We start from the raw sequence: 27,515 nt of genomic DNA, 5'->3' as shown, positions 1-27,515 counted from the left end.
GGCATGACCGCCCTAGGAATCCGATAGAGAGAGAATGAATGGAAAGAAACAAAGTGGCTACAGTGAATAGGAACAGTTCTTCCACGAAATCTTGGCTTTCAGGGGAATAAGGAAATGGGGCAGTAGCTACAGTGAATGAGGGATGAGGGGGTTCGGGGTGACTTCTTCCAAATGGTCGATATAAATGCATGCCTTATGCTAATGGAAATGATTCAGTAACTAATGATGCAGAAAAGAGAGGGTGCCCCAAGAGGACAGGGACTTGTAAATCCCAGGGGGAGGGCTGGTCTTGATAGGAGCAGGGTATTTGTTTCTTCCATTCCGAGAGCAGGAAAGTCAGATTTGGTGGATATAGAGGCAAATAAGCCGGCACCACTGATAGGAGAAATAGTTTGAATTCAATTGTTTGTTTTTTCAATCAAGTGTAAGGCAGGCTCACCAGTCAGGGTAGGGAGAAGAGAAGCTGCAAAACGGTCTTGTACTGGGCAATGCTGAATGCTCGTTTTGAAATTCATGATGATAATTAGATCTGTCACATGATCACATGTAACATGAGCAGCTTGGCCAAGTCACGGTCTTAAGAAAGCGTTGGATGCAACAGGGGAACAGCGATTACCTGTGCCCCGGGGAGGGGGTGCTCATTCTCGGCATATGCAAAGGCTCTGAAATAGACAGTCAGCTTATTCTGGGGGCTGAATGCAGCACAGAAAGCAAGAACAGCACAAACAGAGCCGAAAGACAGGGTTGCCAGATCACACAAGGCCTGGCAGGCCATTTTAACGATTTTGAGCCCAAGAAAAGTGCGGAGTCTCTGAAGAGTTTTAAGCAGAGAAGTAACTGCCCTGGAAGTAGCATAGGAAAAAGACTGGAAGGGGCAAGGGTGGCTGCAGGGGACAGGCTAGGACACTACGGTGGCGGTGCCGGATCGCTCTGACGGAGCTAAGGCTGGACTGGAGGCAACGGGGATGGTGAGAGGCACATCAACTGAGAGCTATGTAAGAGGCGGATTTAGGTTTGGGAGGTGAAGAAAAGGGCAGAATCAAGGAGGTCCTGTCTGGAACCCACAGAGCGAGTCCCCCTTCAGCCCGACAGCACCTTCAGGCACCCACCAAGTCTGCTCCCCCGCACCCTGCGCGGGTCAGTCTCTCCAGCTGTTTGTCTGCTAATGTCTGAACTTCTCTGGACCCCTCGCCAGCGCCTCTCTGGTGGCACCTTACCTGTCCCTCAACCGTGCCCAGCAGCATAGACTCGGGTTTTCTAGGAGTTAGCTTCCCCGTTTCTACTTAGAGCTCAAGACTGCATTAGCTTTAAAAGAAAAAATTCCCAAGGGCTCCCCTTTCAGATTTTTAGATATCAAATTTCACACCTAATTTTAGGCTACAAAGACCGAAACATTTAGGTGATAAAGTCCTAAACCACATCCTCTCAGGAATGGGGCCAAAACGAATGGAAGCACAACACGGGGAGCGCCGCGGGAGAGGGGGCAGCGGCCAGGCAGGGACCCCCTCACTCCACCTTCACTGAGTAAATTGCTCCAGTTGGCCAAGTGCAAGACAACTAGGTAGGCTAAGGTAACTACTGGACAAGGTGCTTCCTTGTTCCTCCCTAGCAACGGGTGAGTGGAATCAGAGCTCGCTGGGGCCCCAGCACCTCTGCCAGCCCCGTGGGCCCTGGGAGGGATGGCGAGAAGGTGGAGGAGCGCAAAAGCAGAAGGGGCGTCTCAGGCCACGTCGATGACAGCCCTGCACTGGGGTTATCAGACACGGCTCAGCAGTGACCTCAGAGGCACAAATCATGGGCTGGCCGCTGTGTCTTGCATATGGTCTGAATCTCACCTGAGGGTAGTGGGAAAGGGTCGGAGTAATTGGCAGGGCACAATTTAAGCAGTAATATCACCAACACTCCACTTAATGCTAACCTGAATCTATTTTTTATACCCATTATTTTACTTAATCCTCAAAAGATGCCTATGGGATAGATAAGCACCATCAGCCCAACTTCACAGATGAGGAAACCAAGATGGGGAGTTACACCACAGATTTAAGTGACATAGCTGGACTGGAGCACAGGTCTGCCTGACTCCAAAGCTCTGCTTTTTCTAGGGCACCAAACCACCTACCTGCGGGAAGGTATTGCCAGAAAGAAGATGGTGTTTCTCTGACCAATCAGAATCCTGGTTATCCCAAGGAGTCTTTTTATTTATTTATTATTTTTATTTACTGACTTCTTTGAGAGAGAGAGAGAAACATCAATTTGCTGTTCCACTTATTTATGCACTCATTGGTTGATTCTTGTATGTTCCCTGACCAGGGATCAGAACCCCGACCTTAGCATATTGGCTCTAACAAGGCTCTAACTAACTGAGCTACCTGGCCAGGGTGCCAAGGAATCTTTTTAAAAGACTCCTCCAGGAAAGTCTCCAATGGCTCTACCATTGACTAGTTAAGGAAATGTCAAGTCCCCAAATGTCGGCTCCCACATTGAAAAAGGAGATCACCAGCAGCATGCAAGGCTGGTGTGAGGGTACAGTGTGATCAGGCATTTAACTGAAAGTGCCACCCAGGGCCCTAGCACAGAGCATGCATGGCAGAAAGGGGTGCAGACCCCAGCCGGGGCTTCAGGGGAGTCCGTCCGGAGAGCCAGGGCTCCTCTGTCATGGAACTCAGTGGTACACTCTGAACGACAGCGGTAAGAATAGGGCAGCAGATTTGGGCCAGCGTAGGAAAGCCTTCTCTAATACTAGAATGGGCCGGCAATGGCCTAGAAACCTCTAGAACCTACGGATAACAGGTAGCTAAATTGCACGTGTCATAAGCTTGCTGTAGGGTGTTGGCCCATAAAGTACTTTCTTTAAAAATGTAACTAAGTCTGAATTTTTAAAAAATCCAGAGATTTGGAATATAATTTTGGGGCTTCTACGGAAAGACTGGAAGCCCTGAGCCCATGTGTTTGGAGGACAACAATCAGCTGGGGCTGAGGAGGCCCTGTCCACTCGCGGGGAGCACTCGTTCCCCAAGGCACCCCACTCCCGCCACGCCCACTGAGCTCTCCCCGCTCACATCACCCAGGTACGCTCTACATGGTCCAGACGGTGGGGGGGGCGGTGCATATCTTTTCACTCTCATGTAACATTTGGGACTCTGACGTTGACTATGGTCACCTAACTGCTGTGAAAATAAACCAGAATAGCCACTGGGCGTGTCCCCCAGGAGGGCTCATGCTAGAAAATGTTTAACCGAGTCAGGGCTGGAGAAGGGTTAGCTTGAGTGAGCTCACCAAAACAGAACACTTTAATCCTTTTTCTTTTAGCTAAAGAAATGCCTGTGAGGCTTATCCAGCAATGATATAGAAGCAGGAGGGCCCCTGGCTCTTGCCAAGAGTCGCGGGCAGTCGCTACCCCTCCGTGTCTCCGTCTATACTGGAAAAGAATTTATTGCACACACCCACAGGCCAGCCGTTTCCCGCACACAGGACTTTGTCCTGCTCCGCACGGCGAGCCAAAGGAGCGGTCAGAGAAGCGGGGGCACTGAGCAACAAACGCTCGGCTCTTTCTGGCTCCAGAGCCCAAGCAGCTGTGGATGAACCAGAAAGAATGTGAAAGGGGGAATACTGGCTCCTAAAGGATTAATTTTAAAAACATAAATATACCAAATGTTTCTCCGTTTTTGTTTTAAGAAAAACACCCTGTAGTATTTCCTCATGTAAGAATGACTCCCAGCAGATATAATGAGAAGAGAATTTTAGTTCAAGCTCAACATAAAACAGCAGTCACAACTACAATGGTAGTTTTTAAGCTGTTGCAGAACTGGAAGAAGTTTCATTGGGATGATTCCTCTCGCTGACATCCAGACAGCCCTTTCTGGGGCTCGCAGGGATAATTCTAAAGGAAAGCTTGCTTTCTCCTCTTTATAACGGGCTTGCATGAGGCTTAGCTGAAGTCCCCTCACAGCTACTAGCATGCAGCCTAATTACTTAATTGCATGACTGGCAAGATCCCTTCCAAGTCTTCTCAGGAGCTCTCTTAGGTAAATTACACAGCACCATCACCTACATCCAGTTAGCAAAATGAGAGTTTGCTCTTCCTTCAAACTACAGGGACAAAGCGATGCCTGAGCCCCACGTTTACCTGGAGTCCAGTAACAATGCGGCCTTCTCGTTGAAGAAAGGGGCAAGGAGGTTCATGAGCTCGCCTTCCTCTAGACTCTGGTCTCCAGGGCAGCCAGGTGTGCGGGCTCCATCATGGTCTAAAATATTGGAATCCGTGAGCCTTAAATATCCATTTTTGCAGCCCCCTTTGGAATAGTCCTCAATAATCTGTAAATCATCAAAGTATTTGGTCAAATAACGGACTCCGGAGGAGGGCAAGGGGGCATGTGGAGGAGAGAGAAAGGACGGAGACAGAGTGAGTGAGGGGGTACAAGCCAGCCAGGGAGAAAACGGGAGGGGGAGGGACGAGAGGGACCCAGGCTCACAGGGCCACCCACACTCTCTTTATAGCAGGGAGATGCTCTGGCAAAAGCACAAAGATGTTTACGTCAGTTTCCTCCTCTGTAAAATGGGGACAGTAATGCCACCTCCCAAGGCGACTATGAGAAGAATACGAGAAGACTGACTCACCTAAGTGTGTGGCTCAGGGTCTTACCCACTATGGCATGTTCCCCCGCCCGAAGGCCCACTCTTTGATAGTTGTTCCGAAGAAGGGGACAGAACTCATGCCATTAACAATGCTTTTGGCATTTACAGATACTTTTGCAATGTATCCTCCCTGTTATGTAACAGAAAGCCAACTAGCTCCTTACAGAGATACATCCTAATTAATGTAACTTTGATTTGTCTCATTAGGAAGTGGAGAGTTCCTAATTCCCATGGAGATGTTATTTACGGAGCCAGCCTCTTAGGTCACTGAGGGTCCCAGAGGAGTGGTGCCAAGGATGCGTCTAGTTAAAGCCTGTGCTGAGCATGTCTTGAGGTGCTGCAATTAGCATTTTTGCCCCTCCTTCCCAAAGCTGTAAATTTCTTCTACCAATCTATAAATAACTCTCCTTGACTTCATTACTGCTGGTGATATATGCACTAGCCATCACACCCCTGTCTCCGCACTTGTAAAATGATTAAGATTTTAATGGAAGACAAGACCTACACAAATGAGCTGTTATTTATAGGGTCTTATTTGCCACCAACCTAGTTATTAAATCCATCTAAATAAGCAAACTCCCAAAAAGGAGAAGTTTAGAATGTAATAATAAAAATAGTAATTGCTATCATTTATTGAGCACTTAGTACATGCCTTTCTATTTAAATATCACAACAATTCTAACAAGAAGTATTATTATCTGCATTGATGGGGAAACTCAGGCTTAAAGGTTAAGCAAAGGTGAACCGAGGCCACAGAGACAGTGACCAAGACTCTAAATCAGATCTCATTGCAAAGCCCTCACTTTTAATTGCTTTGCTCTCCACATTTTAGACACATAACTACCTGTATTTTAATAATCTTCCATTCATGACTCCACGAACTTAAATACCTCAAAGGTCAAAAATGTCAAATCTGAAGCCTCTTATCTCCTACCACATCCCAGTCTTTAGTTTAGAGGAAACACTTGTTTTGGGAGAAGAAAAGCAAAACACAACAAAATGACATCAGAAAAGTCATTTGGTAGGAAACTTCCCAGGATCAGAACATCCTCAATCTAACCGCATCCAAATCTGCAAAGATGATCAAACGTTTCAAACTTGGAGAGTGTTTGCTCCAAATGTTCAGGACCAATGTGAATGGAGGCACAGTCTATGTGGACAGAGCCCAGTTCTCATCGGTGCCCAGATGACACTGAGCTGGGCTCCAGATCAAGAGACTGCAGAGGGCCCCTGAGAAGGGGAATTTGGTTCTATCCGCGGCTCCTCACACTGCAATCCAATGACCTGTGAGCTTACAGCAGTCCAGAAAGAAAGGCTGTTGTCCCAGCAAATGTCACTGACTGACTGGGAGCCTTAGATAAACCACCCCCTCGTAGGCCTCAGTCTCCAATGCAGACAACGAATGGGCTGGGTTAGATTTCTAAAGATCTGTCCAGGTCCCATATCCAATATCCGTTATTGTTCTACTAAAGCCCTGTTTTTATTTACAAGTGTATGTTTGCTGTTTCATGACTGGCTCTCCCGCCCAGTCTCTAACTTCTGAGACGGAAGAGGCCTAGTCTCTTTGCTCTCCACAGGCACACAGCAGGCATTCAGTACAGGCAGAGTGGACGGAACAGCCACCGGACTCACCCCAGACAAGAAGACAGACTTGTGCAGAGAGAGGGGCCGATGGAGTGAGGCGTTCACTGCCATGCGCCTACCTTGGTACTCTGCTCCGAATGCTTGTCACTCAGGGAATTATTCTCGTCATCCTTGCCAATTCTGATCTTGTCCTCGTACTCCTTGCTGGCTGGAAGCTACGTGGTGCATGGAATGGTGTGAAAATGCAACCCAAAAAAAGATGCAGCATGAATATGTATGAATAAGTCAGTGATGACTTTTTTTAAAAAAATGCAAAACAAAAAAAAAAAAAAAAAAAAACGAACCAAAAAAGAGGCAGAAACAAATGGCAAAGCCATGAAATAAGATTAACTGAAGTTAGAGCTGCTAGTCTTGGCAGATCACACACAGCTGCCTGAGGTCAAGCATCATTTCAGGACAGGCTCCCAAGAAATAACTCAGGTGATTTCCGCCGCCTTGCCGGGCCTTCCCTGAACTGCTGTAAATAGAATACACTGTCTGTCGTGCTGCTGACACTCCTGCCGTTGCCGAATTCACTTTCAGATTATATAAAAGTAATGAGATTTTGGGAAATAGCTATTGATGGAGTTGAAAATATCAAACAGTGAGAAAGCGGTAAGTGAAATTTATGCTGTGCCTGATTCACGCGCCAGTCCTCCCATTTAGCACAGGGCATCAACCTCCTTTTGGGCTGTCACACCTCTGTGACGGACAGTCCCAGCAACACTGTCATTTTGCTGACAGAAAGTCCTCATTGCTAATAAAGAGCATCAGGCTCGCCTGATGATGAAACTCCATGCTTTTGAAAATGAAGGACAGTTATTTATAAAAAGCGCATAAATTCCTAATGCTTTAAAGAAGTGTTAAGTCCCAGAGGTTCTGCATTCTGTAGTGCGGACAGTACAAAGTTCTCAAGAGGGCCAAATCTCAGCTCTCTGGAAGATGGAACGTTCTAGTCATGGGACACCTGGAATAACCAAGTTAAAAATGAGAAAGCGTGATCACACCTCGGGGGGAATCAATCAAAGCTGTTTCAAAAATTATACCAAACCCCATCTCACCAGAGTGTTAAAACCACAAACAAAGTGCCGAGGCACTTGCTGGGCATGTTCTGCACATGGGATGTCTAGGGTTCTATCCATCGCCATAGTTTCATTCCATGAATTCCTACATTTAGTCTATTACCCCCATAATTCTCCCAGCCCAACTTAAATTTTTCTAATCGTCATTTTAGAGGAACCTTTGTTCTGGAAGAAGAAAAAGCAAAACACAGAAAACTGACAGCAGAAAAGTTATTTCGTAGAAAACTTTCCAGGATCAGAACACATTCCATCTAACCACATCCAAATGTGCGGTGAGGGTCAAACAGAAGTCATGGTCACAAAACCCTCTCCCACTATTGGCTTCTTCCCTCATTACTACAACTTTCTCAGGGATATGGATCAACCAGAACTATTAAACTTGTATAAAACATTACAACCACTATGGAAAAAATACTGGAATTTTTAATGAAACTAAGAATCGTATGACCCAGGAATTCCAATTCTAGGTATTCATCAAGAGAACTGGAAACATATGTCCACCCAAAGATTTATATATGAATATTCATATTAGCTTTTATCATAATATCCAAAAACTGGTAACAATTCGAATGTCCATCAAGAGCAGAATGAATAAGCAAACTAATATATTCATACACGTAACAACATGGATAAATCTCAAAAACAAGCCAAATGAAAAAGTGTTACACAAAAGAAAGCATCCTTTATGATTCCATTTATGTAAAGGTCCAGTGCAGGCAAAACTAATTCATGGAAGAATAAAATTAGAAGAGTAGCTAGGGGCGAGTGGGAATTGACTGGAAGGGACATGATCTCGATTAAGAATTTGAGTTACACAGATACATACATTTGTAAAACTTAGCAAATGTAGACTTACAACTTCTCCATTTCATTGTGGGCAAATATAACCTTAAAAGAAAAAATAACTGTAAAACATATTCCAGTTAGAGGTAACCATGTTGAAGTATTTATGGGGAAGTGTACTGATGTTTGTACATTAAAATTTATCAAAAAGATATGAGGGAGCGATGATGGCTGGGTGGAAAATGTTACTAGCAGAACCTGGGTAGAGAGTCTTCCCTGACTACGGTCTGCTCAAATCACTCCTGTATGTCAATTCTCAACCGCATTTTTCTAAAATACATAAATTAATAACCAGTAAATAAACATAAGGAAATAATGGGCAACCTCATGAGAGATTGTAAGTGCCCTTTAAAACAAAAGAGCGCCTTTTCCTGGCGTTCTGTTTTTTGGCCGGGGTGGAAGTCAACGGCCCCCACGCGGGGAGTGAGCAGCGTGCGGCCAGGGGAGGGAGCCCCACCGCAGCAGCCAAGCTGAAGCCGGACCCGACAGGCTGTTAGCAGGGGCCTCCTGCTTTTTATACCCTTTTGTGAAATTAAAAGATAGAGGAGAAGGGTATATAAAAATAAGCAACATGCCTATTTTATACCTATTATCTATTTGAACTTTTGGCCTAGTAACTACATATCTGGAAATAGAGGGGGGAAAAAAATCCTAAACCCAGAGAAAGATTTGAGTCCAAAGACACTCAGCAAGTAAATGTAAAATAGTGAATCACTGGAAACAACCTCCATGTTCAGCAACAGTGAGGCAGTTAGCAAAATTTCAGTATGTTCATCAGATCGCATAAGATGCTATGACATAACAGCAATTGGAAAAAACAAAACTGTGTGTATGTACTGTGGGCACACACGTGTTCATACACACAAATAGAAAAAGATTCCAAAATGTTAGTTAACTGTGAGTGTTTTAAAATGACAGGATTAGAGGTCATTTCTTTTCTCTATTTTCCAAGTATTAGGTATTGCTGTGGGTTAATTATCACAGGAAAAAACACTGAATTTTAAAATCACAGAATTTTAAAATCACAAAATATATTTGCTTGAGACAAGGATGGCCGGTGTGTCCCCACCTCCCTTTTCACCAAAGAGAACTGTGCCCACTCCCAGGGACTGGCTGCTACTCCCCTTGCCGTCCCACCCCTGCGCCTGACCACATTCGCCCCCTTGGCTCGAGGCTGCTTGGGAACACGGCCCTTCCCAGGCAGGTTGCCCCGTTCCCTTCCGGGGAACATGGGGAAAACTGTGCTACAAAGGACAAGGCTTTCACAGGGAACATCCAATTGAGACACAATCTGACAAATGACTCAAATCTGAGTCGGCTGGTATTAAGATCTCAGAGTGGGAAGAGGAAAAGCCTCTGTTCTCCAAATGACACAATGGGACATTTAACAGATTTTTTTTTTAAAGGGCAAATGAACAAACAAACTCGCCATTTATGACTCAAATGAAGTAGGTGAAAAATGAGCTGCTTATTAAAAATGCTGCCTTGGAGAAAATAAGCCAAGAGACTTGTTTCTCCCTAAATGGATTGCAGATATTCTTGGTTTCCAAAATTATCTCGAGCCCCGGGGGCTTAGATCAATAATATCCCCTCTCTCAGAGACAACAGATGGCCAGGGTACACATCAATACCTCTGAGCATTTCCCACTTTGAAGCAGGGGGGAGGCAGCTTAAAGCTGACAAATTTTCCCCCAGAAATGATGTGGCAATGAGACCTCCATTGCCCTGGCATGCCAGGCTGACTTCACGACAACTCTAACTAAGGAGATTCCAGGGGACCCAAGCATAAACAGGCCCTCCTGCGTTTCATGGTGAGAAGAGTCCCAGTCTTCTGAAAACGGCTGACAGATGCAGCCCACATCTGCAAGCAGGAGAGTCAGGCCAAGTTAGGGGTCAAGGGCGGAGAACGACAAACTCCCTCACCATCACAGCTTCAGGGTCCTTCTATGGTACAGCACTGGCCAAGAACAGGAAAAACTGGATACAACCCGCCACAAAGATGAGCAGAGCCAGAAGTCATCAGGGTGCATAAGGGTTCCCTGGGGCAGGACTGAGAGAGTGGGCCTCTCACCCCCAGAACACAAGCCCAGGGAACTACAGGCTCTGCAGTGGCCGTTGCAGAAGAGACGCCGGGGTTTCTCCTCTCGGGGCCCTGTCAAACTTCCCAATGCCACCAGTCGAGAATTCCCGTGGTCCTGAACCAGGACCTGTGGCCTGATGGGCCACTGACTGCTTCCTTCCCGCCGTGTCCCCTGTACGTGGCAGGGTGCAGGAGTTCCTGGGCATGTGTGGGGAGGAATGACACACGTCCAGTCAAATCCAGGAGTCCAGATGCCGCGAGTGAGAAGATGCACCAAATTCAGAGGGTTAATACAAAAAGTAAATGAAAACTGTGTTTACTCGTTTGTCTTTCAATGTTAAATGAATCCATTAATGTTGCATCTATACTACCCAAATGATCTGGGTGATTTGGCAGCTCTCCAGATCCCCCTGAGACCATGCCAATCTTCCAGATGTGCCATCTGCGCTGAAGATCCCAGCGCCGGACTTGGGCACAAAAGCATCACAACACATCGAGTGTGTCCACACAGACAGGACCCAAAGTTGAGGAAGCCTGGGGACAGACCTGCTGGCCTGGGGGCCCCTCAAAACCCCAACCACAGCCAAGGGACCTTCAGAAGCGACTCCTCAGGACAGATGCAGTCTTGAGAAAATTAGAGGGATTTTTTTTTTTGTAATTAGCACAAGAATATTTTTTCTTACCTCCATTTGTTCTGTTGACTCAAGCCTGCCACCCCCCTGGAAACTCAAGCAGGAGAGATCAAAAATGGCTTTCTTCAGGTGCTGGTTGTCTGTATACAGGTCCTTCACTAGTTGCACGAGGTCGCTGACCTAGGAGACAAGAGCAGAGAGAGGAGCAGAGACCCGTAAGCAGACATCAGCTTCCCAAGGCCACAGACCTTCCTGCCTTCAGGACCACAGCCATGGAGAATCAGGCAGCCCGGGTCCAGCCTTCAGGCTTCCTGGGCACAGTGGGAAAAACCACCACCCTGCCTGTATACGCATCCCAGAGCCAGCACTGCAAGGCAAAGAGATCCTGGGCAAGGTGTCCAAGCCAAGTCTCCAGTTCACCTGCGGGATGGGTTACGGTGGGAACTGAACATCATCATGGTCACTGTGCACTAACGTCCTCAGGACAGTCTAACAACAGATAACACTATCTCTGTCTTGTACTTGAGGCCCTCGGGTGAAAACTGCCCCAGACTGAAGTTTCTGAAACTGTCAGAGCCCTATTTTACAGCATTGCCTTCTTTGTACACTTCTCTAGCAATGTCAGACAATAGTAAGTCTTTAATTTACAAACCAACTTATAGCTACTAAAATACTCTTACAAGCTTTAGTCAATCATTCTTTACAAAAATCTTGAGGAGGTGGGTGGGCTAGTGTGACTATCCGCATTTTACCATGAAGAGTCTGAGACACAAAGAAGTTTACTGCCCAAGGTCCCACAGTTGGGGGTGTCTGGAGAATCAAAGAGCATCAACAGCCACAGTGCCCGGCCACGTGGGAAAGGGCAGCGGCCTCCACGGAGGCACACAGGCAAGTGCGCAGACTCCACCTGTGTTCCCAGCAAGCTCCGAATCCCAATGGCCAGTGACTTTCCAGAGCCTTCTTAACACGGTCATCAAAGGAAGTGGGAAACCCCATCCAGACTGACTACCCACTGCAGATGTCCAAAACACACCAAAACAGGAATACAAACTGAACCCGACCCGCAAGGTTACAGTGGGAAATACAAGACATTCTGACCCTGTAAACACAAGGTAACCAACCAAGTGAACGACCTCCCGCCCTTAATAGCCACAGCTGGTACCAGCAGCCCCCAGCAGCATCCCCCGTCTCTACCTTCAAAAACTAAATGCCTCAGTGCCCCTTGTTTTACTCCTCCGAAAACACTGAAATTTTTATAGTTCTTCTTTCTATTTCTTACTTTCTGTACCTTACACCAGCTATCTTCTCTTTCTCTGCTGGGAAAACACTCTAGCAGACAAACTTCTACTCATCCTTCAAAACCCACTTGAGGCCTCACTTCCGCTGAGAAGCTTTCTCTGATAAAGTGAGCACCGCCAGCCCCAGCGGGTAGCCTCTCCTTCTCTGCCACCTCCCTGCCTTGCACATCTGCCTGTCACAATGACGCGTGCGCTCCACATTGCGATTCCTCATCTACATGTCTACTCATCTACCAGGATGTGAATTGTTCCAAGACAGAGACTGAATCTGTCACACGTGTATGATGATTTTATAATAAAGCAGTCTTCCCTGAGCTCACACTTCCTATTCTTATCAATGGCTCTTAGAACCTTGAAATACTACACCACTGTAACCACACCAACAAGCAACAGAGTAAAAACCTTTCCAGCTTTAAAAATGATTTATTGATCAAACCTGAACAATTTATTCTTTAAAAAAGCATCTATTAACTCCCGCTCCATGTGCCAGGTACTGGGAAATCTGAAATAAGTAAGATACAATCACTAAGATGTTCACAGCCTAGCAGAGGATACAGAGAAACCCCCAGACGCATGCTGAATCAGCGTGAGGAGGGAATCAACGTGGTTGGTCCAAGAAGAGAGGCGAACGACCTGCGGGAAAGGCGGCACACTCCGCATGGAGGGGCTGGAGAGCATCTGCTAAAGAAGACAGCGCCTGGGCGGGGCCCCCAGCGTGAAGGAGGGCACCAGGCCCGGGGAGGGCGCTGCAGGTGACAAAGGGAGCGGGAGCAAAGACAACGGGGAGGAGAGGGAAGGAAGGAGGGAAAAGGGGTTTCAGGCTCTCACATGTCTAATTAGGAGCCCAAGAGACAACAAAGAACCAACAAAGCACTGAAAGTAGTAAGCCCATACCTTTTTCTTAAGTTCTTCTTGAGAAAAATGCTCCACTTGAAGCCGATTGTGCTCTTCAAGGCAAATACTCAGATAAGATGTTTGATCACTATAAAATGAAAATGGTTCTTCTGCCCAAAAAAAAAAAAAAAAGAAGAAAGAAAGTGAGGGGAGGAGAAAAAGAAACAGAAATAGATCCTTCTAAGACCAACCCCAGTGCAATCTACCTCAGGCGGCTTGAACTGGGGAGGTGGGTGGGTGGCGGGGGGAGACGGCAGGGTCCTCGGGGCGCGGCAGAAGTACACACAGGGAGACTAACCTTTGGAGCAAAAGTAATTTTCCCTTCTTTCTCTACAGGCTGATATCTCAAAGTATGGTTTCATCATGGGCTGTATAAGCTTTCACTGTAGCCAATTCTGAATTATAATTTGCATATCAAGTGTTGTGCCCGGAGACCATCCTGAGTGGCACCAGCAAATGGTGACAGGAGTTTAAATGAGGGAGTGCTTCTGTGTAGGTGAGAACACAGGAAAAGTAGATGTGACCCTCAAGGGTGGCACTCAAGGGAAAGGAGTGCCTGCCGTGCTCTCACGGGCCCCGCAGTCCTCCACGGGAGCGGGCATCGCCAGGGCACGAGCCGCCCGCCAGGTCTCCCAGAAGAGAATCGAGCCTCCAACGGGAGGGGCCGCTTCCCCGGCAGCCAAGGTCACCTCCGAATGGGGAGGAAGGCGCAGGGGAGGGGGCAGGCTGTGCACTGAGTGAGGATTAACCACAAACATGACCTCATGCATGAACACGTGGGTGAGAGCTGATACACCTAATATACTAGGAAGGACTAAACCTCAAGGAAAGATGTCCTGGCTCCTATCTGGGTAACTCAACCCCCACCTCCACCCGAGTCTCAGTTTCTTCATCTGTAAAATGAAATCAACACCTTCTCCACTTAATGGGATAGGTGTTTCAACTGTCCGAATCAGGGATGAGAGGTTAGGTGTCTGGCACTGTGCTTTACACACAGCACTTGCTCACGAAATGTCAGCCGACCACTAGTACACGGTTTTACCATGTGTGCCAGGCTAGAGACACGGAAAGAAAGAAGATTCCAACCCAGACTCTAAGGGGCTCAGGTTCGAGGAAGGGAGAGGGCCGATACCACTGACGCGCACGGCACGGCCGGCACCACAGCGCCCTCGCCTTGCAGCCCTCCCTAAGCGAATCCACTGGGGACCGCGACGATGTGAGAAGTGACATTTTACGTGAGGCAGCAATCTCTCCCCCAGGTGTCTGCAGTCTGGGCTCCCTCTGCATGGGGAGCAGTGGCAGGCGGGGCCCACACGTTTGGGGCAACTGGGCTATTTCCCAGAGAAAGGGTATTGCACGTTTCCCCGGTTACCCGGAGCTACGAGTACCAAACGCTACAGAACAGAGCAGAGGTGGCAGGGAAACAATCGCGCAGCAGACCTCTGCAGAACTAATAGTTTGCTGGGTCTCCTACTATGAAGGCCAAAGCCACACGCACTCAGACTGAGAGAGCCAATGCTGGCACAGTCAGCACACAAAGGATCCCCAGATGAAGTCCTGTGGGTGCCTCCTGTCCCACTGGAATTTAGGACTCCCTCAAAGTGCAGCCAAGGCCCTCCAACTGGAAAAACCAAAGGGAAGTACATACAAGACCGCCTGTACCTTCCCGCCTCCGAATTTCACTGATCTGCTCCTCCAGCGTCTTTTTCAAATTCTGATAGGCGAGCACGTCCCGCTCCAGCTGCTTCCTCAGGGCCACAATGTCGTTCAACTCAGCCTGCAGGCTGTGGGCGCTTGGTAAAGCAAGACACCAGACACTTTAAAACAGACCCGTTTGTGCTTTAAGATGCAAAACCCCACCAGCCTTCCCTTTGATTTTTACATCATTTGCAGTTATTTTCTGATTATAAATGTAAACATGTTTTTTTACAGAAAATTTAAAATATAGCCCTGGCTGGTGTGGCTCAGTGGACTGAGTGCCGGCCTGTGATCCAAAGGGTCACCGGTTTGATTCCCAGTCGGGTATGTGCCCGGATTGCGGGCCAGGTCCCCAGGAGGCGGCGCACGAGAAGCAACCACACACTGATGTTTCTCTCCCTCTTTCTCCCTCCCTTCCCCTCTCTAAAAATAAATTAATAAAATACTTATTTAAAAAAAAGAAAATCTAGTACCATTTAAAAAATATATAAAACAAAAATATAAAGAAAGCAAAAACTACCATGATCGCACAACCAATGAACACATGGAAGACTGTATTCCCTCCCGATCTTTTTCCCCGAGTATTTTCACAACAGTGACATAATAATGGGCAATACAATGCTAACTTGTGCATTCTGCACTTACATACTTCCCTGCATTTTTGGAAATTATTCGCAAACATCATTTTCTGACTATTTACTATTAACAGATGATGTCCCACCATTTACTTTAACTCATCCCCTGTCAGTGCACATCAAGATCATTTCCAAGTTTTTGCTACGAATGTAATTAGGTAAAACTAGCACCACAGGATGTTCCTCTGTTTGGAAGGCGCCTGTGAGAGTTTGGGTGTGAAAGGGGCAGCTCTCCTGAGCCTGGCTGTCACCTGGTCCCCGGCTTCAGAAAGAGGCGACACGAGAGAACGTCTGCTGTGTCCGTCACCCCAAAGGACGCGGCACTGGTCGGGGTGAGGGGCAGGGAGGAAGAGGAAAAAAAGAACAAGGAGTGAGCGAATAAAAGAAGGGAAAGAAGGACCAATTTAGGGCCGAGAGAGAGGCAAATACAGAGTGGAAAGGGTTTTTATTTTGGGAGGGGTGCGGAGGTTCACGGCAGGGTCACTGATGCGGAGCCGCGCCGCACAGGGAGCAACCCAGAACTCAGAGGGGGCCATGAAGGTGCACACCTTCCGGATGCCGCACGGACCTCGGGGACTGTCCAACAGAACCTCCTCAACGATGCAAATGCTCAGCAGCTGCGCTGACACAGCGGCCGCTGGCTAAAGTGCGTACTGAATGTTTATGCTGCTGCTAACACACAAGAACTGAGTGCTTCATTTTTTTGAAATTTAGATTTAAATAGTCACATGGCTAGTGGCTACGAACTGGACCATGCAGGAACACAAGGGGGACTGTAAACCCCCACTGACGTGCCCACAGAGGGATCTGAACCCGCTGGTCACACCAGCTCTCAGAGGGACAGAAGCCCACACTGGCACCTGAGTAATTTAACCAATGCTTCACTGAACTCTGGGCCGAAAGCTTGTTTCACACTCAGGTTAGTCCCGGAAGACAAATTCCCAGCAGTGCAATTTAGTGGGTCCAACCATAGAAACATTTTCAAGACTACCAAACCACACTAACAAATCAGAAAGCCTCCTTTTTTAGATACGAAGAAATACATCAGTCCTTGTCCAGCATCTGATCTATGGTTCGCTACGAGTGTCTGTCAACACCTTGAAACAGCAGCTTTTTAAGTGGCTTTTTCTAGGGAGAAGGCCCATCAGCTTTCAACAGACTTTTCAAAAGGGGTCCATATCCCCAAAAGGGGAAGAGCTGTTGCTCTAAATATATGTGCTACAGACTCAAGCCCCACTTCTTCAGAAATCTCTTACTGCTCCATCCACTGGCCCGCACACATAAATCAACATATATTGGAAGGAAAATAAACCATTATGTCTAATCTTCTATGCTCGCTGCTTTGACGATGGCTCATTGTGAAGTCGGCTTCTCGCAAAGGAAGGGGCCCCACCAGCAACTTGTTCCCACTTTCATTTCAAGGCAATCATAATGGCCAATTTGTAAGGCTGATGGAAACCCTTCCAGAGGTATCACAGCACAGCGCGCGTTTGGATGCAGTCGGGCTGCAGACACATTTAACCAGGAAAAAAGGAGATTGTTTCAGCGAAGCTCCTGCAGCGGGGCTGGCAAGGCTAGCGGCTTCGCCCCTCGCCCGTTCTCCGACAGGCCAACAGGCACGGCTGCTGCACCCGTCTGCCATTTACGCGCCCCCCACTCCAAGATCTTGTCAAGGTGGGGGGCACTGGCACCAAGGGAACAAAAGAAGCAAAGGCAGCAAAAGCCCTGTGGGGGCCTGTTTCTGGAATGTGGGTGGGGGGGCGGTGAAGGAGGCAGAAATGAGGAGTTGGGGAGACCTAAGCTCCAAAAGGCAAACCACCACCAACCCGCTCCATGACCTCAGGCCTCTGTCCGAATTTCCTCCTCTCTAACATGGGGTCGTGTCTTTCCTTCAAGATTGTTCTGAGGATTAAATGAGATGTTCTATGGGAAAGAACACGGCATAGTGCCTAACATACTAGATGCTCGACACACATCCTTTCCTTCCTTCCACATCCCCTAAGAATTCCCAAACAAAAGACAGTATTTATAAGCCAAAATTTCTGATTCTCATGAGCTGTAACAGTGATTCTCATCTGCAGACTACAGTGGCACCTGGGGAACAAGCGGCTGTCCTACCTGGGGCAGGGAAGGGCGCTACTGGGATGCAGTGGAGAAAGTCAGAGGTGTTGCTGAACATTCTACAACGCACAGGGCAGCCCCTCCTAACAAAAAATTACCCAGCCCGCATTCCAACAGCGCCGAGGGTGAGGAAGCCTGAGTCACTGGGGAGCGCAGACTGCACCGGTCCTCAAGATGAGGCACGTCTGTGGAAGGGCCTAGGCTCGGGAGCCGGGGAGAGCTGAGCTCTGGTGGTTCCCAGCTACAGGTGCTTTGACAGCACCCTGAACACTTCCAACAGCAGATTTCCTCTCCCAAATATAGGACGAAGCCCCTGCCTTCTATGTGTTGCCGTGAGGAATTAATAAGTGAAGGGGAAAGGGCCAGGCACACAGGTGCCCATGAGCCCTGACCTCACTTCCCAGTCTTAATTACAAGCACAGCGGCATACGTCTCCAGAGACATCCCCTCTACTGCCAGTTTCCAGGGACTGAGCAATGCTGACGTGACCAAAAGGCACGCCACCTGCCTCAGCCCACAGTTCTGCCCTCTGCGCGTGGCAAGGACTGAGGATTCAAAACCCCCTACAACTGAGTCCATGTGTACTGGGACACTGAGATGTACAGAGGCTTTTCATGGCGCACTCTTAATGCGCTACCATGTACTGGGCGTTTATATGTGCCAGGCAGTATCAGGATCTCCCACGCTGTCATCTCATTTCAACCCCACCCTATAAGGTAGGTAGTCTGAGAGGCAGGTAAATAGGTAGGTAGGCAGGTACGGAGGTAAGGAGAGAGGTAGGTCGGCCAATCGCAATTGTTAAAACATGATGTGTGCTGAGGCTCGGAGTGAAAAGTGATTTAGCCCAGAACTCGGAGCTGCTGAGTGGCAGAGCTAGGGTTTGGACCCAGGTCTGACTAACCCTAAAGGTGTTTGAACTCTGAAGAGAAACAGGGAATCCTGTAAGCCTGTTCATCAGTCACAGCACTGACCTATCTTGGTCTCATCCCACATTTTTTGTTTTTATCCTCACTCATGTTTATCGATATTAGAGAAAGAGGAAGGGGGGGGAAGCAAACATTGAGGCGAGAGACAAACATCAGTCAGGTGCCTCCCACACGTGCCCCAACTGGCGATAGAACCCACAATCCAGGTATGTGCCCTGACCGAGGATTGAACCTGCAACATTTTGGTGCACGGGACAACGCTCCAACCAACTGAACCACCCAGCCAGGGCCCATTCCACGTTTTTATACATTAAGAAAGAACCTGTGAAACTCAGAGCCACCCACGATGCTGAAGGGGTTGACAGGAACACACTCACCCACAGGCCCTGTCAGCGCCCAGACCCGGATCCGGCTCCCCCCGGAAGAGCTGCAGTGCAGCGTATGCCGCCCGCTCCCTCTCTGAGCTCCCAGCATTACTCTGCCCCGTCCCCAAGGGAAAATGACCAGCAGCCGAGGCCTCTGGAAAACGCTCACTTTCTGAGAGTGATGCCTACTCTTCATCTTCTCTAAGCTCACTTGAGATTTAAAAATCTGAAAATGATCTCAAACTGAGAAGATGGGGGAGACAGATCCATCTAATGAACAGTGCCCAGGGCCTTCTCCACACCGGCCCCCAGGACAGGCGCTGGGAAACGGAGAAGAGCGAGACAGGACCCCTGCCCCAAGGGAGAGCTCGCGGGCCAGACGAGGAGGCAGGGCACACAGCGGCAACTTTCCTGGGGATTACCGTGGGCCTCCTGACAAGGGCGGCCCTCAAGGCGAAACCTCACGGACCCGTGGGAGACAAAGGGGTGCGGGAACCCACGCGAAGGCAGCGGCAGAACAGGCGGCCCAGGGGAGGCATAAGGAAGACTTAGGCCTGGAGTAAAGGGCATTAAGAGAAGGGGCACTGAAGGGTGATTTCTTCTTTTTTAAATTTTTATTATGGGAAATCTGAGCCATATACAAAAGAAAACAAACTGCAATGTAATGAGCCCCTCGTCCATCTAAGCACCCCCAGGCCCTACAAGCAGGGAGCCACAGCCGATCTCGTTCCACAGCACCCTGTCCACTTCCTCTGCTTCTGTGCTGCTTTGAAAGAAACCCTGGACATCATCCCTTTCACCTGTAACTATCCCAGGGTGTAGAAAAATGATTTTTTTTAATATCAGAAATCACACAGGCCACCCCTGTATTTACAGATGGGCGAACAGTGGCCCAGAGGTGGCCACTTGCCTGTGGACACAGAGCAAGGGCTAGAAGAAGCCCACTAGCCCCTAACCAACTCTCCTTACCACCCCTCACAGGCCCCAAATCATTTCAGAAATTCTGTAAAGACCCAAGTCGCTTGAGTGTCACAGGGTTCTGTCACTCATCACTGTGTGACTCCGGAGAAGTTGCTTAACCTCTCTTATGGAAAATAGGAATAACTAACCTTACAGAACAGCTGTGAGGATCATCTAAGATAATACATAGAAGCACTTTCTAAATCAATAATAATTATGAAAATCTGAGTGATATTATTATGTTATTTCTACCCTAAGTTTGTTGTCAAAAGTCAGATAATTTTTTTTCCCTTTATTTATTGATTTTAGAGAGAGGAAGGGAGAAAGGGAGGAAGGAAGGGAGAGAGGGAGGGAGGCACATCAACTTGTTGCTCCACTCATCCATGCATTCATTGGTTGATTCTTATATGTACCCTGACCAGGGATCGAACCCGCAACCTTGGCATATTGGGATCATGCTCTAACCAACTGAGTCACCTGGCTAGGACAAAAGTCAGACAATTCTTGATAGAAAATAGTATATCTGATTTATACAAGGCAATCATCATCCAAGAACTTTAAGCTTCCCAAGCAAACTCTGCTGCAGCATTTATTCAGAACATGTCTGTGTACGTGTGTTCACTCTCATGTGTGTGTGATGTCCAAACAGAAATCCTTACCTGTCTGAGTCCTGCAGAGATTTGACCAAGTGGGCATAGATGTCCTGCTCTTTCTTTAAGACCTGGATCAGCTCTTCATACTCCAATTGTTGCTTTTCCTGGAAATGAAAATGGGCATCTGATATTAAGAGAACAATTTTAAAAGAGCACATCTTTACATTATGGAAACATACATGGGTTTCCAAACCCAAGCAAAGGTGATCCTGAGTGCCAGGTTCTGGATCAGGCCGCAGTCAGAGAGCACCACCTGCAGGCGGCGTGGGGAATGACTGACTGTCCACCTCAACCTCAGAGTAAAGCTGAGAGCTATGCTCCCAGCACTAAATAGCTGTCATAGAAGAACCATCCTAGTTACCCGATTTGCCCATCACAAAATAGCTACCCCTCAGAGCGCCTGGTCATTGTTTTCACAATACTGCAAACAATGTTTTGCACATCTGTTCTTGCTCAAAAAAAAAAAAAAATCCTAAACCAAAACCTGACAAGTATTAGGGAAAAGGGACTTAAAGTAGAAGAGGTCAAGTGAGTCACAATTCCCAGGCATCCGGAAGAGATGATGAAGAGATGTGAGGGGGATCGCTGCCACCTGGTCGCTATGTCACCTCGGTAACTAGCTTAACAAACCTCTGTGAGGTTAGTCTCCTCATTTGTGAAATGGGGTTGTAATTTTGTGAACTGGCATTCACAAAAGAGAATCTTTTTTTAACTTCAAAATATGGCTCTGTCACTTACCAGTTCTGGGACCTCAGGAAGTTACTTACTGAAGCCTTGGTATTCCTACCTGTCAAATGGTGGGTAATAACCACCACCTCATGGAGTTACGGAGCAGGTAAGTTAAGGATGTACTGTAAGGAAGCAGGGCTGCCAAGAGAAATGGCCAATGCCAATGCTAGGGCAAGAAAATCAAGGACAACACAAGCTGTGTCCACCGCATTTTGTCATGCCAGAAGGATGGAACTGCTTAAATAATGGCGGAGTGTTTTGTCAGAAGGACAGAGGACTCAATTTGAAAAGGCCAAAACTGGAGTAACTTGAGCATCAAAATAAATAACAATAGTAACAGGTTATAACCAACTTAATAAAATATGAATTCATAAGCCTATCTTGACAAGAATAAATAAAAAGAAAAATAGGCTTTTCTTTATAGAACAATAACAACTAGTAAATGTAGAAGGAATGATGAGATTAGAAAACTCACCATTTGCCAACCATCATGGGAATGAATAACTCAGCCAGGAAACATAAAAGGAAACTGGTGGGCGAAAGTTTGAAGATCAAGATATTCAAATAGATTCAAAACACCACCTCCTGACAGAAAATACTTACTAACTACAAAGGAGAAAAGAATAACTGGATAGTGGAGACACCTGGCAGACACCAGCTCCATCAAGTTATCAAAGTCAGAGTGACCAGTAATGGGACAAATCAAAATCATATGCCATCGCACAGTACACAACGAGAACACAGCACTGGCCCTGGACCATTCCTGCCAAAGATGCTGAGCCTGAATCTAATCATCACGAGCCCAAATTAAGGACACTCTACAGTGTGAGGGGCCTGGATTCAGTCACGTGGTACCAAGGCATCACGGCCATAAAAGCCAAGGAAAGACAGAGGGGCGGTTCCAAACTGGAAACTGAAGACTCAAGATAAATGCAGCACATGACCCTCAACTGAGTCCTTCTGCTAGAGAGGCCTTTATGGGACCCTGGTGAGACCTGAATGAGTCTGAGCGTTGGAAGGCAGTGAAGTGCCTTTGCCAGTCCCCCCCGTCGTCGTGATGGCGGTGCCGTATCACACAGAAGACTGTCCTCGCCGATGAGGAACGCACACTAAAGTATTCAGAGGTGACCGGGCTTCACAGGGACAGCTCACTCTCAGGTGGCTCAGGAGAAGTAAAACCTTTATTTTTTAAGTAGCCTATAAATTTGAAGTTATTTCAAAATAAGAAGAAAATGTGCCCTGGCCAGTGGCTCAGTTGGCTGGAGCATCGTCCTGTATACACCAAAAGGTTGCAGGTTCGATTCCCAGTCAGGGCACATACCTAGGTTGGCGATCTGAGCTCTGGTCGGGGTGCATTCAGGAGGCAACTGATCAATGTTTCTCTCTCACATCGATGTTTCACTCTCTGTCTCAAATCAGTAACATACCTTGGGTGAGGATATTTTTTAAAAGAAGCAGAAATGTTAAAATAAATAAAGTTAATGTGTGCAGAAAACCTAGTGCAGTGCCTATCACGGACTAAATGTTCTCCAAATGCTGGGAGACACTCAATTAATGAAGAGACTTGGGCTGCCAGCAGCCCTTGTATTTCACATTAACTTATGCTTTTTCCTAGAGTTAAAATACCCCCTAGGACAGGGCTTTTAACTGAAATTAAAATTCAGGGGCTGCGTGGATGTGAATATGAATATGAACAGCAGAAAGATGTTACAGCTTTATCTTCACTCACCTCTAGTTGGGATTTAGCATTCCCTTCAGTTATGACATGACAGAACACTGCTACTGCTACAAACCACAGTAGTCTTGGTATTTTCCTGTGACTTTGTCATCAAAAACAGTTTATATATGTGTGGTTATTTCAAACTATTTATTCTTATCACTATTTCAAAACTACAGCAGTCACTGTGCTCACCACTAGATCTTATTATTTAACACATTAGTAAACAAGTCCTATTTTTATTCTTTTTAAATATTTCAACGACCAAATTTCAAAATAATTGATTTCCTTCATAATCCTGTGCATATATTTTATGCATTTACATATTTTTCCAGGGAAGAGGCCCTTGGCTTCAGCAGACTGCCACAGGGAAGCAGAGGGCAGAGGGCAGTTACGAACCCCTGACCTAAGGGACTGCTGCTATGCGTCTAGCCCTCAACAGAACAAGGTAAAGACACCGCCTGCCACCTACAGGTTTAAATGCTAAACCGCCAGTCTGGCTGCGATAAGTTAGTCTCCAAGACTGCTGGAAATGCCAGGCCCTTCCGTACATCCTGCGACACGTCACTGGCACGAGGAGCTCCCAAACGCCTTCGTGCACAGTGATCGTGTCACGTGGGATCCTCTCAGCTCTAGGGAAGAATTCGAGAGGGGTGTCAAGATGATGAGGCCATCAGGTCCTCGGCGTATCAGCCACTATACTAAGTGCCCTCCTGGCATTTTCTCCTCCAAACCTCACAACAGCCCAATGAGCTCAGATGTCACGACTCTTCCCTGTTTTTGGGACGAGAGAACGGTGGCGCAGAGGGCCAACAGTGCACCCAGGGGCAGGGCAGTCAGGCAGAGTGCGGACCCCGCCGAGCTCCGAGTCCACCTGCCGATGCCCATAATGGACACAAAGCACCGGGTGCTTGGAAAGGGTGACGTCACCGCTGTCAGCCACATAAAACCCAGCCAGCAGTGACAAAGAAGGTACGAAAACGCACTGCTTCCTGAGCACCTGCTGTGAGCGGCAGTGATGGTTAAGAGTGCGACCTTGAGGAAGTTACTCAGCCTCTCTGCGCTTCAATATCCTCACCTATAAGAAGAGGTAATAATTCCACACCTCATGGAGTTGTTAAGGAGATTAACTATGTTATTTTATACAAAGTTCCCAGCATGATGCCTGGCACGGGGTTGACACGTGACAAACAGCCATTAACTGCTATTCCTATGCTCCTGTGCTATGTTACATATTTTTACATGGATCATCCCTAATCCCAACACCCCAGGAAGGCAGGGTAGTGCTCCCATTTTTCAGATGAAGAAACTGATTCTCTGAGAGGAGAGGTTAACCTGATGGGTCCGTTCAGCTAATAACTGGCAGTCAGAATTTGCGCAAGGTATGTAACTTCAAAACCAAGCCAGAAAGGCTGGCAAACAAGACATAAAAATGGAGTTCTGGTGGCTGGGTAGGCTCCAGGGGTGGAATGCACGTGCCCAGTGAAACAGTCCCGACCCTGGGGACCCGGGACCTGAACTGGATCACGGAGCGCCGGGCCTGCAGGCTGAGAGGCCCACCCACTGCAATGTCAGCACCCCTCTTCTTCTTTCTGGAAGCCATTCCAAACCTTCGCCGGCTCCTCGGCCACGGCTCCCCCCGGCCCCACCCCCAACTGCCAGCGGACCGCAACCACACTTGCTTTCCCCCGACCCCCCCGCCACCTCTGTGAACTGAAACCCCATAAAGCTCCAGGGGAAACGCCGCACCTCTCAGAGACCACCTCTGTCGGTCACCCCTCTCCACGGACACACTCTCGGCACCTCACAGGATCTGCTCAGGCCAAACTTTCGGCCGTCCCTGCCAGACAGATGCCCCTCCCAGCCCCCGTGGCACCTTCACACCCCCGCTGGTGTCCCAGCCGCCCGTCTGCGGGTCTTGTGGGTCTTGGGGTAGCACAGTGCCTGGCACAGATCAAATGCTGCCACCGCACTTGCTGACCTGATGATTAAATAGCTAAGAGGGAACACAGGGACCCATATGAATCTTAAGAGCAGAGATTCCTGTGGATAGTTTGCATAATGGACGTCGGAGTGAGTCAACGTCTTCCTAGAAGAAAACTGCTCACCCATGTTAAATAAATGAACTCTTCGGAGCCATTTGGGTCCCATTTCATCAATCACCTCTTCCCCTGCATTGAGTCATGCCAGTTAGAATGAAGTCATTTGGCTCCGTCAGCAGAGCTGACAAACCAGTGGGTCTCCTCGGCACAGGGCAAAGGGCTACCCAGAAGGCAGCAAGGAGGAGCACCCCAGAGCAGGAGCAACCGACCCCACCCTCCACCCTGCCCCTCCAAACAAGAATCAAGCCAGACTGGAGGCCGCTCTTCCCACAGAAGACAGGATCGCCACGCATCTCCTGAGCCTGACTCTGCGGTTTGTTCTCCGTAGCCCGAGAATGGCCACCAGCTCACCACCATCCCCTGCCCCATCTGAGAACTGTCCCCAAAACACTGGGGTGAGTTCCTGGAAGAACCCTCTCCTCTGCCAGCTAGCCCCGGGGTCCACACGAAACTAGTACAATTCTCTCCAGGCATTCAGAAATCTAAACTGAGACACCAGAAGTCCGGGAGTCACCAGGTGTGACCCACGTCAAAGACGATGCCCTCGGGTGGACAGCTTCTGCTGTCCGTGGGCTGCCGCGGACGGTTTCACTCTCTCAAAGGCATAGCTATGCGACTCTCCCTTGGCACAGGTGACAGCTTCCGGGATGCTCCCAGTAAACACCCTCCTTCACTGCTGTGTTGCTCAAACTACTCAATGTTGAATTCCATAGCTGGCAACCAAAAGAACCTTAATGAATACGCTTATTTTATTTCTAATCCTTCCCAGAAACAAGCACAGAACTCCCCAGTCTACAGATTAGGAAGGTGAGTTTCTGAGAGATTAAGTGACTTGCCTAAAGTCACAGAGCTAATAAGTAGCAGAACTGATATTCCAACACCAAAGCCAGGGCATTTTCTACTCTACCACCACTTCCTGAGTGACTTGAAGGAAACACATGCAATGTGCTGACCACAATCTGCGCAGGCAGCAGATACGTAACAAGGAAACTGAATGGCTCACTTCTTAATAATCAGGGCAATTTAGTGGCCTGGTAGGTAGATGGTGTCTCTTCCAGTACCTGTGTCACAGCTCTGCAACAAAGACATTTATTTTAATACTCGGGAACCTCAGCAGTGATGCCCCAGCCGTGTCAGCAGCCGAGCCCCACACCTCTGGCTGCGGCACGTTAAATACGGTCCCTGTGCTTCACTCCCTGTCCTCAGTGCCCTGTCACAGCCTGCCCAGGGTCGATGGGGACGCCATCCCAGCCCCAAGTTCCTTGCAGAAATGGGCAGAGGATAAAACCTAAATCAACACAAAAAGGCCAAAGGCATAGCGGAAGAAACCGAAATCCACGTTTTCTATGAAGAAAGAGCTGTGATCTGAAAAGCACGCCTTCGCGGGCGAGGCGGGGAGGGGATGGTGGCGCGAGGCCATGGGCTCCGACAGCTGGGACTTCTTAAACTGACACCTAGAAATGTGCAGTTCCTAAATGACAATGTATAGCTCTTTATCTACAATTTGCAATTAGTTTTGAAGAACAGAATTAAAACCTTTGCTAAAATACTTAGGTATTTTGCACAGTAATTTAAACATCACCAGGATCTAAATATAATGGAAATGTCCATGAGATGATGACCTTATACTTGTGGTTGTATGAAAGTACAGACATCGCCCAGTGCAAAAAACCTAAAAACAAAGTGGTGCAGATCATCACGCTAGTGAGGTTACATTTTAAAATACTCAGCCCTGTTCAATAGGCTTATAAACATTTTATTCAACATTTACATACTTTTTACATGATTAAAACATGATTCAAAATAGCAAAGTTTAACTAAATATATTCAAGTTAGTGAAGATCTATTCATCTAAAACTTCCGATGGGGTGCTTTTGTCTTGTTTCAAAGCAGACTGCGCCCTTGCTACAGGTTAGTGGTATCCTACCACCCAATTAAATATGGTCAAAATCAAGTGTCTATCTGTAAATTAGAATCCCAAATATCAGCCCTCTGAGGTTTAGTTACAGGACTTGCCCAAAGAAGTGACAGAGCCAAGAGAGGAACCCAGGCCTCCAGACGTGTGGCCTGGCCACAGGGTTCCCCACTAGTCTGTGCCGACGCTCTTACTCCAGAGACACGGAAAAACGCAAACCCACACGTGGTGAGAGTTAGGAGAGTGCTCCCTCACCCGATGAGGCTGTCCAGACAGCGGCTGACACTGAGCTGACATACACTGCAGGGGCTAGTGCAGCTGCTAAAATACTGAAGTACCGCTACACCGATTGTGGGATAACCCCTGGTCCACCCACCCCAACCAGCCCAGCTGCCCTGGCCCCTCCCCATGGACTCCTAGGGACCACTCCGAGGCCCCGTAACCACAGGGCTGATCCCTGGCAAACGAGCAGGCCTCCTGGACCCTGCTCCAGCCCTCCCGCCTCAGTCTGTTTCAATAGCTGGGCCGGTGCTGCATCAGTTAATTATTTTGAGAATCACCCTTTGCAAAACCACAAGTCATGATCAGAGCCATTCATCTGAAACTA

At 47.9% G+C, this 27,515-nt stretch overlaps 1 protein-coding gene across 1 annotated transcript in view; it reads right to left on the bottom strand.

Annotated features, from left to right (window-relative positions):
• CDK5RAP2 (CDK5 regulatory subunit associated protein 2) overlaps window positions 1-27,515 on the bottom strand; it is a 162,042-nt gene that overhangs the window by 64,330 nt on the left and 70,197 nt on the right. The window contains exons 15-20 of the mRNA XM_054584470.1: window positions 20,452-20,549; window positions 14,750-14,880; window positions 13,088-13,197; window positions 10,947-11,075; window positions 6,339-6,434; window positions 4,127-4,314 (exon numbers count right to left, since the gene is read on the bottom strand). Of these exons, the coding sequence (XP_054440445.1) occupies window positions 4,127-4,314; window positions 6,339-6,434; window positions 10,947-11,075; window positions 13,088-13,197; window positions 14,750-14,880; window positions 20,452-20,549 (752 nt within the window). The remainder of the gene's footprint in view (window positions 1-4,126; window positions 4,315-6,338; window positions 6,435-10,946; window positions 11,076-13,087; window positions 13,198-14,749; window positions 14,881-20,451; window positions 20,550-27,515) is intronic.

The sequence above is a fragment of the Pteronotus mesoamericanus genome, unplaced genomic scaffold (genome assembly GCF_021234165.1).
Source record: "Pteronotus mesoamericanus isolate MK-2021 breed Mesoamerican mustached bat unplaced genomic scaffold, CSHL_Meso_final contig_78, whole genome shotgun sequence".
Classification (NCBI taxonomy): Eukaryota; Metazoa; Chordata; class Mammalia; order Chiroptera; family Mormoopidae; genus Pteronotus; species Pteronotus mesoamericanus.
Note: the sequence above shows the minus strand (reverse complement) of the source record. Positions and strands in the feature narration are given on the sequence as shown.